General features: G+C 40.0%; 1 protein-coding gene across 2 annotated transcripts in view; it reads left to right on the top strand.

Moving 5' to 3' along the window:
• crim1 (cysteine rich transmembrane BMP regulator 1 (chordin-like)) overlaps positions 1–14,213 on the top strand; it is a 90,442-nt gene that overhangs the window by 42,396 nt on the left and 33,833 nt on the right. For both annotated transcript variants that reach the window (XM_017476348.3, XM_017476349.3), the window contains exons 3-5: positions 1,540–1,782; positions 2,871–2,991; positions 3,334–3,455. In XM_017476348.3, coding sequence (XP_017331837.1) covers positions 1,540–1,782; positions 2,871–2,991; positions 3,334–3,455 — 486 coding nt within the window. The remainder of the gene's footprint in view (positions 1–1,539; positions 1,783–2,870; positions 2,992–3,333; positions 3,456–14,213) is intronic.

Here is a 14,213-nt window from a genome sequence, read left to right as displayed (position 1 = left end):
AGTTGTTGTTTTGTTTTGTTTTTCTGAGTGTTTGAGGGATACAAAACGATGTGGTATTTTGTGAGGCTGTCTGCTCCACACAGAAGAACTTCATAACTTCCTACATAAAAAAATCATTTAAAAAAATGCCTGGTGTTTTCTCTTGTCCTACTGACATTTGTTTTTACCTTTCTTTTTCTTTCCATGTTTTGTTTTTATTAGTCCTTCATTCCTCCTACCTTTAGATTGAATGTGTGGAAGCAGTCTCCTGAATGTCAAGAATGTGTTTATAAAAGAGGTGCACTTTGACCCCAGAGGACAATAAAGCACTTTTTCACCAGAGAGTGTGGTACAGTACAGTAACAAATCCATGAACCCGCATTTATTCTTTCATGTTCAGTAGCTGCTTTATCCAGATCAGCGTCGTGATGGAGCCAATCCTGGCAACACTGGCACTAGTTGGGAGAAAGCACACTGCATGGGAAGTCAGACCTTTGCAGGGTAACACACATTTATACATAGGGGCAATTCAGTATAGCCAATTTGTCTACCTGCATGTTTTTGGACAGTCAGAGGAAACCCAGATGAACACAGGGAAAACATGCACAGAAACTCCACACAGACAGTAACAAGAATTCGGGACCGAACCAGGAACCCTGGAGCTGTGAAGGAGATGCTGCCATCATGCCACCCATGGACCCACATTTTGTTGCTAATTTTATTGCCATATGACTCAATCAGGTCTGCCATTCTGAAAAACACTAGCTGACTAGAATTGTTTTTGTGTGATAATATTCCTGCTGTGTACAACTGAAAACCTGAAAAGTTCTGTTTGGTCTGCTGGGTCCACTTATAACCAAATGCAGACCTTTAAGGTTGTCCATTCGTATTGTTGTTAGTGTATACTGTTAACAATAATGTGGCATGGGAGATTAGCACAATACTATTGTCCAGAAAGCTCCTCCTACTTTCACATGTACCATTATGCGGTGAAAAATGGTACACAGATATTTGGTCAGGCTCTGGATCGCTCTAGATTAGTAACCATACCATACCACACTGTGCATTTGCTTTCATGGGAGAGAGTGACCAGCTAGTGTTGCAACATTACATCAGCCATCAGACCGGGCAGATTTGTTTCTTCACAACATCAGAGGAAGACAACATTTCTCACTGCCAAAAAATTCTCATACAAGCTCTAGTCTACACTGGATTACAGGAATTTGCTGGTCGCTTTGTATTTGCGTTGCATCTTGAATTGTTTACAGTTTTTGTCTCTCTGGTTTTTGTCATTTGGCAATCCCTTAGAGGTACAGTATGATTCGAGTTCAGTTGGAGAGGTGCAAGTGAGGTGGCAAGGCCATGCATTTGTCTAACCAAACCTAACTGCATCAAGTCCATCAGTGTGTTTGCAAATGACTAAATGTAAATATAAATGACCACAAATAACCAATGCAAGAACATAGCTGAGGTCAGTGATTTCAAAATATGTTTAAATCAAGATTAAATAATCTGTATCAACCTCATTCAGACCACATTTATCTCTCTGTCAATTTATAGAGGAGAGGCCGGACTGTTCTAAAGCCAGGTGTGAGGTACAGTTCTCTCCCCGTTGTCCTGAGGACTCAGTGCTGATTGAAGGTTACGCTCCACCTGGCGAATGCTGCCCTCTGCCCAGTCGCTGTGTGTGCAGTCCTTCTGGGTGTCTGAGAAAAGTATGCCAACCTGGCTATCTCAACATCCTCGTATCCAAAAGCTCTGGCAAACCTGGAGAATGCTGCGACCTGTACGAGTGCAAACCAGGTAAGAATGCAAAACTCCTCCGAAAGATACCAGAGCATACACATTTCACAATTGACATATACAGGAGAGGGCAAATGATACATTGATCAGTTAAAATTTACAGTGTGCTGTCCAATCTCATGTTTTATTTGCCCAGAAAACCAACCAGGTAAAAACGGTAGCAACATAATGTAATAACATATATAGAGTTAGCTAGTTAAGTGCATTAGTATGTGCTAAGAGAAACAAAAAAGTTTATGATTATTAACATCTTCTAACAAAGTTGCTAATGTAACTCATTATGTTTGTGACCTCACCAAATGCGCTGTGGTGTGACATCACACGGAAAAAATAATCTCAGAGTGTGGCAAGCATCTGTTGACGTGCTGCTGCTAGGTGACTGTGTAGTAAATTCTATATGTATTGCAGTATACTGTGTGTGTATGTAGTTTTGTGCTGAAGTGTATTCTTATTCCTGATTCTGACAGGATAGTCTGTCTTACATGCATGCTAATTAATCCACCTAGTAAAAATCATTCCACCATCAAACAGATCATGCCTTGGCCAATGTGTCTAGTGCAGCAGGTGGCAGGATTTGGAATGAGTAGCTCACTCTGTAATTACAGTATTGATGCAAATCACACCATTGTGTAGTGAATTAAGTTTGAATATGAACATTTTTGTTTTGCGAAAGTCAATAAGGAGTAGGTTTTTTCCTGGTTGTTAAACCTACTTGGGTGACTAGGCTGCTGATTTGTCCACCCCTGAAGTAAAACATGAAGGAGAGTGTATCAACTTGAATATATACACATAAAGCAGTTGATAGTGGCCCCTGTTTGTTTTCTTGACAACGCACGTTGGCAGCTGCAGTAAACAAAGTGACAGGTGCTGGAATTGTTTCCTTTTGTTTGTGTGTGTGTGTGTGTGTGTGTGTGTGTGTGTGTGTGTGTGTGTGTTTTCAGCACTTAGCCTTGTGCCTCTGTGTATTCTGGTTTAAACAGCATTGAGCTGCTCTGAGAGTGAAATCAAAGGCAAATTATTTGCAATCCTACATGAGGATTTGACAAATTGTGTTAACGCGTTTAGTGATTGTGTGTTTGTGTGGGCAGTTTTCAGTGTGGACTGCAGCACGGTGGAATGTCCTCCCATACAGCCCATGCAGTGTCCAGCAGACAGCTACGAAACGCAGGTCAGGCTCACAGCCGACGGATGCTGCACACTACCCACCAGGTGAGACACACACACGCACACACACACACATCACATCTCTGTCATACCTCTCTGTCTCATCAGCACAGCTCTCACAGCCAGGACAATGATCCTTTACTTCACTATTCATTTATCTCGATTATGCTTGGCTGTGCTGTAACAGTGTCTTTATGCTGCTTTAAAATACTCTTATTTACTCAAGCTTTATAGTGCTTAGTGAAACACATGCCTATAAATTGCCAGAAATGAGTGATGGGATTACATTCTGAACTGTACCTTGAATTGTTATTGACACCCCTGTCTACTTTTTATATTTTTATATTTTTTCTCATCTCCTCTGTCTTGCTTTTTTCTCGCTGTTAGGTGTGAGTGTTTGCCTGGTGTCTGCACCTTCCCACAGTGCTCAGCAGGAACACAGCCCCACTTGGTCTCCCGTGGTGATGGAACACCGGGACGGTGCTGTGATGTGTACGAGTGTGTCAATGGTAGGTCTTGTTAGCTCAGTGTTTGTGTGTGTGTGGCTGTGTGTATGTGTAGGAGAGGTTCACAGGTGAAGAGTGCACATAGAATGTTACTGAGCTTGGACAAGAGGCCAAGAGCAGAGTCTGTTGACTGAGTTGCAGTGAGAGGACAGAGTGTGTGATGTGTGTATGCAAACATACTAATGCTGTCCCTAATAATGAGCTTCTTAAGGAGTGTAAACACACAGCAGCAAGCTCATTTAGACAGCTCAGAAAAGCCCGCTGTATATTTATTTAAAGGAAACAAAGAGTCACAGAGTTGCTTTAAGTTATACCATGTTATCCTTGAAGGAATACAGTATGTCCTTTAACGAGAGGTGATGAGCTGAACTCCTGTACCTGACTGAGGAAAACACACTAGTCTTTTTGCAGTCGTGGCTTTTATGGCGAACTCTGGAATTAATGCAGTTAGATTTTGTTTGTACAATTATGTGGTGAGTGAAATGGAAACAGACAGGCAGGGGCATGACCTTGCCTCTTCAATTGCTAGCCCAACTAACCTCAAATCACTCTCAGTCTCTGAGAGGTCTGTTACTCCTGTGCAATCCATGCAGTCTTAATAAATCATATCTAGCTCATGTTGATTTTAGCACTGTAGGTATTTTGATCCCATCCCTTAAGTATTAGCAACAATAAAACCACTGTTGTTATGTGGCCATTTGCTTTGTCACCAAAACATAAGTTTGTTAGCCTGGGAAAACCCTTTAAGTTCACTGCAAAAAATGTTATCTTATAAAGTGAAACTCTTTGAATATGGGCAAATTTAGCCTGTTTTAGATGTGTTTACTCATTAAAATTGTCTTATTTTATTGGCAGATCATCTTTCTCCCTACAAATATATGCTAGAAATGAGAAAATGATCTTCCAATAGAATAAGACTATCCAAAGCTAGAAATTAAAATGTAGAAATAGATTTAATATTCATATATTTAGTGTATTATAATCCTGTAATAGGAAGTATTAGATAAATATGACTATATTCAAGATATTTTCACTTGCTAATATGTAATTTTTTTGTCATTGTGGTCAAAGATATATATATATATATATATATATATATATATATATATATATATATATATATATACACGCACAGTATCTCACAAAAGTGAGTACACCCCTCACATTTTTGTAAATATTTGATTGTATCTTTTAATGTGTCAACACTGAAGAAATGACACTTTGCTACAATGTAAATAGTGAGTGTACAGCTTGTGTAACAGTGTAAATTTGCTGTCCCCTCAAAATAACTCAACACAAAGCCATTAATGTCTAAACCGCTGGCAACAAAAGTGAGTACACCCCTAAGTGAAAATGTCCAAATTGGGCCCAAAGTGTCAATATTTTGTGTGGCCACCATTATTTTCCAGCACTGCCTTAACCCTCTTGGGCATGGAGTTCACCAGAGCCTCACAGGTTGCCACTGGAGTTCTCTTCCACTCCTCCATGATGACATCACGGAGCTGGTGGATGATAGAGACCTTGTGCTCCTCCACCTTCCGTATGAGGATGCCCCACAGATGCTCAATAGGGTTTAGGTCTGGAGACATGCTTGGCCAGTCCATCACCTTCACCCTCGGCTTCTTTAGCAAGGCAGTGGTCATCTTGGAGGTGTGTTTGGGGTCGTTATCATGCTGGAATACTGCCCTGCGGCCCAGTCTCAGAAGGGAGGGGATCATGCTCTACTTCAGTATGTCACAGTACATTTCGGCATTCGTGCTTCCCTCAATGAACTGTAGCTCCCAGTGCTGGCAGCACTCATGCAGCCCCAGACCATGACACTCCCACCACCATTCTTGACTGTAGACAAGACACACTTGGCTCTGTACTCCTCACCTGCTCGACACCATTTGAACCAAATAAGTTTATCTTGGTCTCATCAGACCACAGGACATGGTTCCAGTAATCCATGTCCTTAGTCTGCTTGTCTTCAGCAAACTGTTTGCAGGCTTTCTTGTGCATCATCTTTAGAAGAGGCTTCCTTCTGGAACGACAGCCATGCAGACCAATTTGATGCAGTGTGCGTCATATGGTCTGAGCACTGACAGGCTGACCCCCCACCCCTTCAACCTCTGCAGCAATGCTGGCAGCACTCATACGTCTATTTCCCAATGACAACCTCTGGATATGACGCTGAGCACGTGTATTCAACTTCCATGGTTGACCATGGCGAGGCCTGTTCTGAGTGGAACCTGTCCTGTTAAACCACTGTATGGTCTTGGCCAAGATGCTGCAGCTCAGTGTCAGGGTCTTGGCAATCTTCTTATAGCCTAGGCCATCTTTATGTAGAGCAACATTTCTTTTTTTCAGATCCTCAGAGAGTTCTTTGCCATGAGATGCCATGTTGAATTTCCAGTGACCAGTATGATGGAGTGTGAGAGCGATGACACCAAATTTAACACACCTGCTCCCCATTCACACCTGAGACCTCACAACTCACATGAAACCGGGGAGGGAAAATGGCTAATTGAGCCCAATTTGGACATTTTCACTTAGGGGTGTACTCACTTTTGTTGCCAGCGGTTTAGACATTAATGGCTGTGTGTTGAGTTATTTTGAGGGGACAGCAAATTTACACTGTTTTACAAGCTATACACTCACTACTTTACATTGTAGCAAAGTGTCATTTCTTCAGTGTTGTCACATGAAAAGATATGATCAAATATTTACAAAAATGTGAGATACTGTATGTTTCTCATTTGCATGTATCTCAACCAGAAATAAAGGCACAGCATTTTAAAGATTGGTCACCCCCAAAAAGTAAAAATGGAGGAAGCACATTTAAAGATTCCTTTCCAATTACACTGAAAGCCTCCCCACCTACATATACATTTATAACCTAATCTACTTATGGAAAAAAATATTACTGCCAAATTTGTAAGACAATAGGAAATGAGTTATCAGAATCATCCACATCAGGCTCTGTCTTAAGATCTTAGGTAAAAGTCACTCACAGCATTTAAACATGAAAATTGTCTCTTCCCTCAAGTGATCTCTGTTCAAACTAACATGAGTGGTGAAATAATGGCTGGCTGATTCATTCATTCAGATCTGATGACTAATTTTATTGTTATTAATTATTTTTTTATTAGGTCATTTAAACATTTTAAACCGTCAGCTCTCATCTGTACAGAGTGTGTAAGCATTCTTCTGTGTTTTGATGATGATGTAATGGTGCAAGAGCATAAAATTCATTTGACAGTCAGTATCCGATTACAGATTTCACTGAGTAGGCTTATATCCATTTCACTATGGTATGTAACTATCCAAGGTTTTAGCCATCTTTAGGCAGACTGACTGTATTACTGTCTTCACAGATGAAACCCAGGGCTCAAACCAAGAGTAGACATGCAGAGCTATTAATTGTATAAACATTCAATCTAACAGGGTACAGCTGGACAACATACACCTGTCAGTCACATGTTCCAATATGTTTGATCACTTGATAAATGGGTAGGTTTAAACAAAAGCTGCCATGTTCTAAGTTGTCTAACACAGCCAGATATAAATATCATGAAATGAAAGATGAAATTCTGGTCTATCGTCTCAAATTGATCTTTTGATTTCAAACCCAAAATTGTTTTCAGTGTATATCAAAAACGAAAAAGAATTGGCCTTGCCATTCCAATACTTTCAGAGGGGTATGTCAAAGATTATTGTAGAAAGAAAAGAAAGGAAAAAACCCTCAATTTTCCCCTCTTTTTTTGGTTGTTTTCCAGAATTCTGGCACAGTGATATCTGACAGTTTTAAGTAGACTGCTACACAGATACAGTCAGGTCCAAAAAATATTTGGACATTGACAAAGTTATTGTTGTTTTTGCTGTTGGCTAGAGACTTTAATTACATTTCAGTGTTTTTACATCCAAATTGGGTGAACAATGTAGGATTTACAGGACTTTTTTCCTTTCAAGGAACCGAAGGTCATTGGACAAATTAACAATCATAAATTAAATTGTCCAATTCAGTTGTTTGCAGTCAATGACAAGACTGCAAGACTTGTTCTTTGGATGTTCTGATTTCAGTTTTGCCAGCAAATCACTTTGTTTGCACTTTGAGCTTCAATACACAGCTAAAATACTTTAACAAGAACTTTGTCCAAATATTTATGGACCTGACTGTATTTACAGGACAAAGCTTGCATTTGCAGAATTAGGTGTCATCCTTATTATTATTATTATTATTATTATTATTATTATTATTATTATTGTCATTATTATTATTGTTATTATTATTACTACTCCTATTATTGTTATTATTATTATTATTATTATATTTAACGATCGAGGGAAGATGAATAAAGTAGGAAGAATACCTTCCTGAGATAGTGGAAGGCAGCATGAAGAGGCCAGATCAAATAAAAACTAAAGAAAAATGAGCATCACAAGCATCAATATAGAGAGAAACAAGATAGAGGTATGTTTTAAAATGATTGCACCTTCCTGGCAGGTGTTTATTTGTTTCCTGTTTATCCTACAGTAAAGCCTGAGGCACATGCTGCACTTGAGAGAGCATTTAATAAGAGCCTCCCGTGCTTGTTGTTTGGAGGATAAGAAAATGATGAACACACAATACATATATTAACAGACAGAGACACGCAAACGCAACACAGCAAGCGCAAACATCTGTGCTATGATGAGGAGCCAGGGTGTGTGTCATCTCAGTGGCGCGCTGTGAAGTAGCTCTGTGTCTGGCGGCTGATTAGAGAACAAAGAGGCAGGGCTCAAGATCAGCTCAGGGGAGCATCAAAGCCCCGGAAACAGGAACACTTTGATTGAACATCTGGCCACTGGTGGCTACGTTTGGGCACCAAGCCTGTATTAATATCACACGGCCTAAGGGGAGAGAGAGAGAGAGGGAGAGAGAGAGAGAGAGAGAGAGAGAGCGAGAGAGAGCACAAAAGAGGAAGGATGAACTCATCTCTGTGGGTGTGAACCTACACAATCAATAAGAAACAGCTGTCCTGCTTACATCATTAGTTGTGTGTTGCAACCCCTGGCATCCCACTTTCCCATCTGAAGATACTTTCATCACATCAGCACATGAAAATGCAGCTTACAAAAGAAATGAAGAGCATTGCATGATACATCCACTCGTGAGCCCACACTGAACTGCAAGGTGTTACACACACTTGAGTTAATAAGTGAAACGGCCAAATGTGAGGATGGCTCTGATAATATTGCAACACATTTTGCCCTTCTGTCTTGTGACTAGTGTCACTAACCGTAGTGTTTTGTTCAGATTAAAATCATTCATTTTGATTTCAGAGTGTCTTATTTGCACCCAGGCAATACAGCTATTTGACCTTTAGACACCAAAAAACTGTACAAGAATGTGTAAAAGAAGTGCCATATCCTGATTTAGCACTGCGCTGATGTTGGAGCTAATTTAGCTAATGTTATTACTTCAGATTTTAATAGTAGTCTAATAAGCCAGCTAATGCTCAGCTAACTATACAGTCTGTGTAATTAACTTGTACTAGTAAGCTAACTAACATTAGGCTAAGTATTATACTGGGAAATGAAAACTAGTAGCACGTTTTGCTGGCAAGCTAAATAACATTAGAACGGGAAAACATATTTTGTTATTTAAATATATATATCTTTATTTCAGTAGAAAGCTAGCTAACATTATAGTACAAGTGCTAGCTAACTTTAGCTAAACTGTGTAACTGCAAGTAACAGTTCTAGTGAGGAAGATGACACTGAGCATTGTATGATAAAAACCCGTAGCTAAGTGTGCTAGCCATCACCCTTTCAGTAATGACTAGATTTTTGTGCAAATGGTATACATTCCCGTTTTCACCCTGGTGTAAATAAGCATTGCCTTTTCATTTTTCATGTCATTTTTAACTAGGGCAATATTAAAGGTAGGATTTCCAAATGATAATTTCCAGTTTGAGACAACTTTTGCTTTGTGACATGGTGCATTATCATGCTGGAAGTAGCCATTAGAAGATGGGTAAATTGTGGCCATGAAGGGATGCACATGGTCAGCAACAGTACTCAAATATGCTGTAGCATTCGAGCAATGATTTATTGGTATTAACTGAGATTCATCAGATCAGGCTACATGATTCACGGCTTCAATTGTCTAGTTTTGGTGAGTCTGAGCCCACTGTAGCTACAGCTTTCTGTTATTGGCTGACAGAAGTGGAACCCGGCGTGGTTCTCTGCTCTTTGTAGTCCATCCGCCTCAAGATTCGACATGCTTTGCATTCTGAGATGGTTTTCTTCTTACCACAGTTGTACAGAGTTGTTATCTTAGTTGCTGTAGCCTTTCTGTCAGCTCAAACCAATCTGACCTCTCTCTTTTTCTCTCTCTCTGTTTTTTTCTTTCCTGCACCATTCTGAGTAAACTAGAGACTGCTTTGCATGATAATCCCAAGAGATCAGCAGTTATTGAAATAATCAAACCAGCTCGTCTGGCACCAACAATCATGCCACTGTCAAAATCACTGCAATCACATTTTCCCCCATTCTGATGATTGATGTGAATATTACCCAAAGCTGCTGTCCTGTATCTGCATGATTTTATGCATTGCACTGCTGTCACACGATTGGCTGATTAGATAATTGCATTAATGAGTAGGTGTACAGGTGTTCCTAATAAAGTGCTTGGTTAGTGTATATTGCTATAAAACGAAAAGAGATGGCATGGTTCACTAGCACATCCATTGCTAATTAGCGAACACAGCACGAGGGTTAAGAAAGTGTGTATCTCTCTGTGTTGTGATGGGGCTGATGGGGTTTGAACAAACCCTTGTTGTTACCTTCCATCATCAGGAAGGACGTGCAGGCTCCGAGCACCCTACCACATGGTGTCTGGATCAGCTGCGCCATCTGCAAACAAACTGGCGGCTAGATTACTCCATCGACGGCAGTTGTTTGCTTGAGACAGAGCACAGTTTTGCGCACTCTGGCACAGGAGGATGTGTGTTTGGGACAGTGAGGGAGAAAGCATTCTCAGACAGTGTGTTTGTTCACCAGATTTCTCATTCAGACGATGATGTCACCCAGCTGGAGATAGATAAGGGGCTGATTAGCTTGTGTCTGTGTGTATGTGTGTTGTCCCCACTAGAATAGGAATATCTGACAGCTTTGTCCACATGAGTAAATGTGCTTCTTTTGTTTTTAAAAAAAAAAAAAAAGCTTTGAAATCTTGACAGCATAAAATGGCTGTTTATAAAAGCTGCACTGTTTTTTTTTAAACTGAAATGGTAAAAACATTTCTGGTTAATGAGGTTATGTTCAGTGTGAGGTTTTGATTTCGGATTGGGTGTAGTAAATTCTTATTACATATATGAGATACCGCATCTATAATCGTATGTGACAAAAACAACCTTGTGTGTATGTTTGCGCACTGAACACAAACGCTTAAATGCCACGCTGTTTCTTCTTTATATGAGTTTCTCCTGCCTCATAATTATGTCTTCACAAGCCTCTACCTGGTGTAAACAAGCAGTGCACATGTCTACGCTAGGCCTGTTTGCTATCCCCGATAACTCACATCCTTTCTGTTTAATAATAGAGCTTTTTCTTTTCATTTGTTTGCTCATAAAAATCACTGCATTCCACTTTTGTCATTCTGGCTGTCTTTATCCACTTATCTTAGAATCACTCCATTTCAGAGGAAGGGAGATAATGTTATTTACAAGTGAATACACAAACAGGTCCATGAGTGCTGCTGAATTCGAGCCTCTCTCTGTTGCACTCTGATTTCAGTGTCAATAATAATATTTTTAGGGCTCTGATTACTGTTCTGCACTCACACACACACACACACACACACACACACACACACACACACACATACACACACACCCACCCCCACCCACCCCACCAACCATTCCATTTGTCAGTGTGTGCACCCCCCAGCCCAACCATACACAGTCATTACACTAGTTTTTGCTCAGAGAAAGGCTGTCATTGTCAAGAGGATGATTGGCGGTTATGTAAGCCACTTGAAAAGCTTTGGGCAAAAGATACAGTATAGAGACCTCAGAAGTCCTAATTTCATGCTGCAGCCATAGCACAAAATTTCTTTTTTTCCACTTCCCATTGAGGGGAGAGTGATCTTGTAGGATTGAAGGATCCCCAACTTGGTGGCTTCTAAGCAGTAAGTGCTGAGATTAGTCCTTTAAATGCCTGTTGTTCTGTCGCATTCAAGAGACGTGGAAATTCGAGAACAAGTGAACCTCTTTCAGAGGCTGGACTCTGATTAAAACCCACAAGATATTGTGAAGTGCTGGGCTTAAGCACTCTGGGCTTAAACAGCCCAGAGATTATCAACCTTAAACCACATGGACTGCTATTGGATGGTGTGCATGGCATGTTTGATTGGCAGTTTAAAGAGATCATGCTGTGTATAGAAAATTGTGTCCCTTCACCTACCTGCCCTCTCTTTATTTTGTTTGTTTGTTTTTTCAGAGAACGGCAAAGGAAATTTTCCTCTATTGGAAGTGAAGAGCGATATTAAGGCTCTTCTAGTTTACAAGTCACATAGGGGGCTAACAGTATTACAGCTGTAGTATAAATCCTGCCATGATTGACAGCTCTATAAAGTGGTTCTCCACTTTTCATTTCTCCAGCTGCATAATTTCCCTAACATTTTTTGTTTGTTTGTTTTTTTTGTGGTGTTTTCTTTATTTCAGCAAAACTAGCTATGTTCAGTAGCTGCTATGTTACACATAATTAGGACTGCTAAAACATTTGCACAGGGCATTTTAGTACAATTGGTATTGTTTTGCAGGGGGGGAATGATTTGCATGGTCATAGTTGTCTTGGGCCTGCCAAGGCGAAGCACACCTGCAGCTCTGTGCGTCTTATCACATTATTTAGTCTGTCTCACGGCAGCTGCAGCCAAAACAAGAGAGGCTCCAGCATAGGGGAGGGAAGCAGGCGACTGGGAGGCAGTGTCTGATGGGCTGCTTGCTGCCCGAACCACAGAGGAGGATAGAAAAACACAGGGCTGTTGGAAAATCGCTGGCTATTAAAGAGCTCAAAATAACGGTCACTTTAAGCTTTGTATAGTCATCAGTGTCTACAGACAAATTTGGACCTGGTGCTAAGAAAGTGTGTGGGCATACTGCTTGAAGTTGTATGAAGGTTTGCTTGCATCTTAAAAAGGCTTCCTTTACAGGTTCATTGTTTGAATCTAAGTGTAATTCACGACCCTTAACTCCAGTTTAGTTTCTGTATGTTTCCACTCTACAAGGTGTGTTTAAATGATTTTAAGCAACATTTTCCTAATTACATTATAGGTAATATTATATAAATCTGCTCCCTTGTGAAGGTTAGTGGCTTCTGGGTCACAATCAGTGTTATTTTGAACCTGTGCTTTGTGGCTATGTGGCTGTGGTCTAAAGGTGCTTTTAATCTCTAGCTAAAGAATTTCACAGGCTGAGGCTGCTTCAACACAGCCCTGTGAACCAACACCAATGAGACAGGCTTCCTTTTGCTTCAGATACCTTCTGTCTGTAGATAAGCTCTGTCTGTGTGTGGGTGGCTGTGTCTGTTTCTCCATATGAATGACATTGCAAAAGAAGAGTAACGAGTCACATAGTTCATTTGCCTCACCTGCAATTCTTTCACACAAACAAATATGTGAATTAGAAAGGACTGTACATTTGTATAGCTGGAGAAAAAAAAGTCTGCAGTACTCAAATTATGGACACCCCTCATAATTGACAATGAAGCAGAATTTTTTATGTTTAAAGAAAAGCTTACTACTATAAGATTACATTAACATTAACATTCTCCAGCAGCAGATAAGGCTTGTAGAGCAACTGAATAATAGGTAAAGATATACATCAGCCATTAAATGTTAGAGATAGACTACAAAGCAAGGTGTATTTCAAACTAGAACCCCTCACTATTACATTACAATAATGGTTCCTCTCACTGGACTAAAGTCAGATGGCAGAATGAGACCAAATTTTGAGAACACTTGCCTTTGGCAGTCTTGGTTGATCAGCAATGCCAAATGCTGAAACTGCAAAATTGATTATAAAGGTGTTTATAAAGGTGATTTTGCGTTTAATTAAATCACGCCAGATCCACTCTGTAGCCAAAATTGTGTGTTAGGTTGGACACCTGCCTTTGGCCACTGTAGTGCACCAGTTATGTGATTACAGCTGAGCCCCTTGGAGACGCCGCACTCCACAGCATCCATCACACATAGAACTAGCCTTCTGCAGGTGTTGATTGGACATATAGTGGTCTTCTGCTAATACAACTGTTCTGTTTTCACTATCCTACTAACCCTTCAAGTGCAAATCTGTTCAAATCTGTCTCTGCTTACAGCAGATTGCATGTCTTACCCTTGATTTTCCATAAATTTAGGTCATCATATCTCTGGAATGTTAGGGTCAGTTTATTTTGAAAAGCACAAGCTAAGTTATCAAGCCGATTTATGATGTCCTTGAGAAAAAAGAAATAAAGAAATCAGATAGTAGTGATTTCCCAGAGCTTACTGGAGAATGTTCTAAGGTAAGATGGTAGCATTCAGGTGTAGAGGTTGTAAACCCGTGTAAATTAGAATTATAATTCTAAAAGGCATTCATACTTTGATTAAATTTTGTCATCCTCTGTTTGCATGCTGAGAAGTATAGATATCAACATATTAAACAAAATGCAATTCTCAGGGGTATTTCCTGAGTTATAAATAGACTATTGTGTTCACAAACATTTTTTCTAATGCAAACACATTATTTCTTATCACAA

The sequence above is a fragment of the Ictalurus punctatus genome, chromosome 9 (assembly GCF_001660625.3).
Source record: "Ictalurus punctatus breed USDA103 chromosome 9, Coco_2.0, whole genome shotgun sequence".
In the NCBI taxonomy this organism is placed as follows: Eukaryota; Metazoa; Chordata; class Actinopteri; order Siluriformes; family Ictaluridae; genus Ictalurus; species Ictalurus punctatus.
This window is presented reverse-complemented; position numbering and strand designations above follow the sequence as displayed.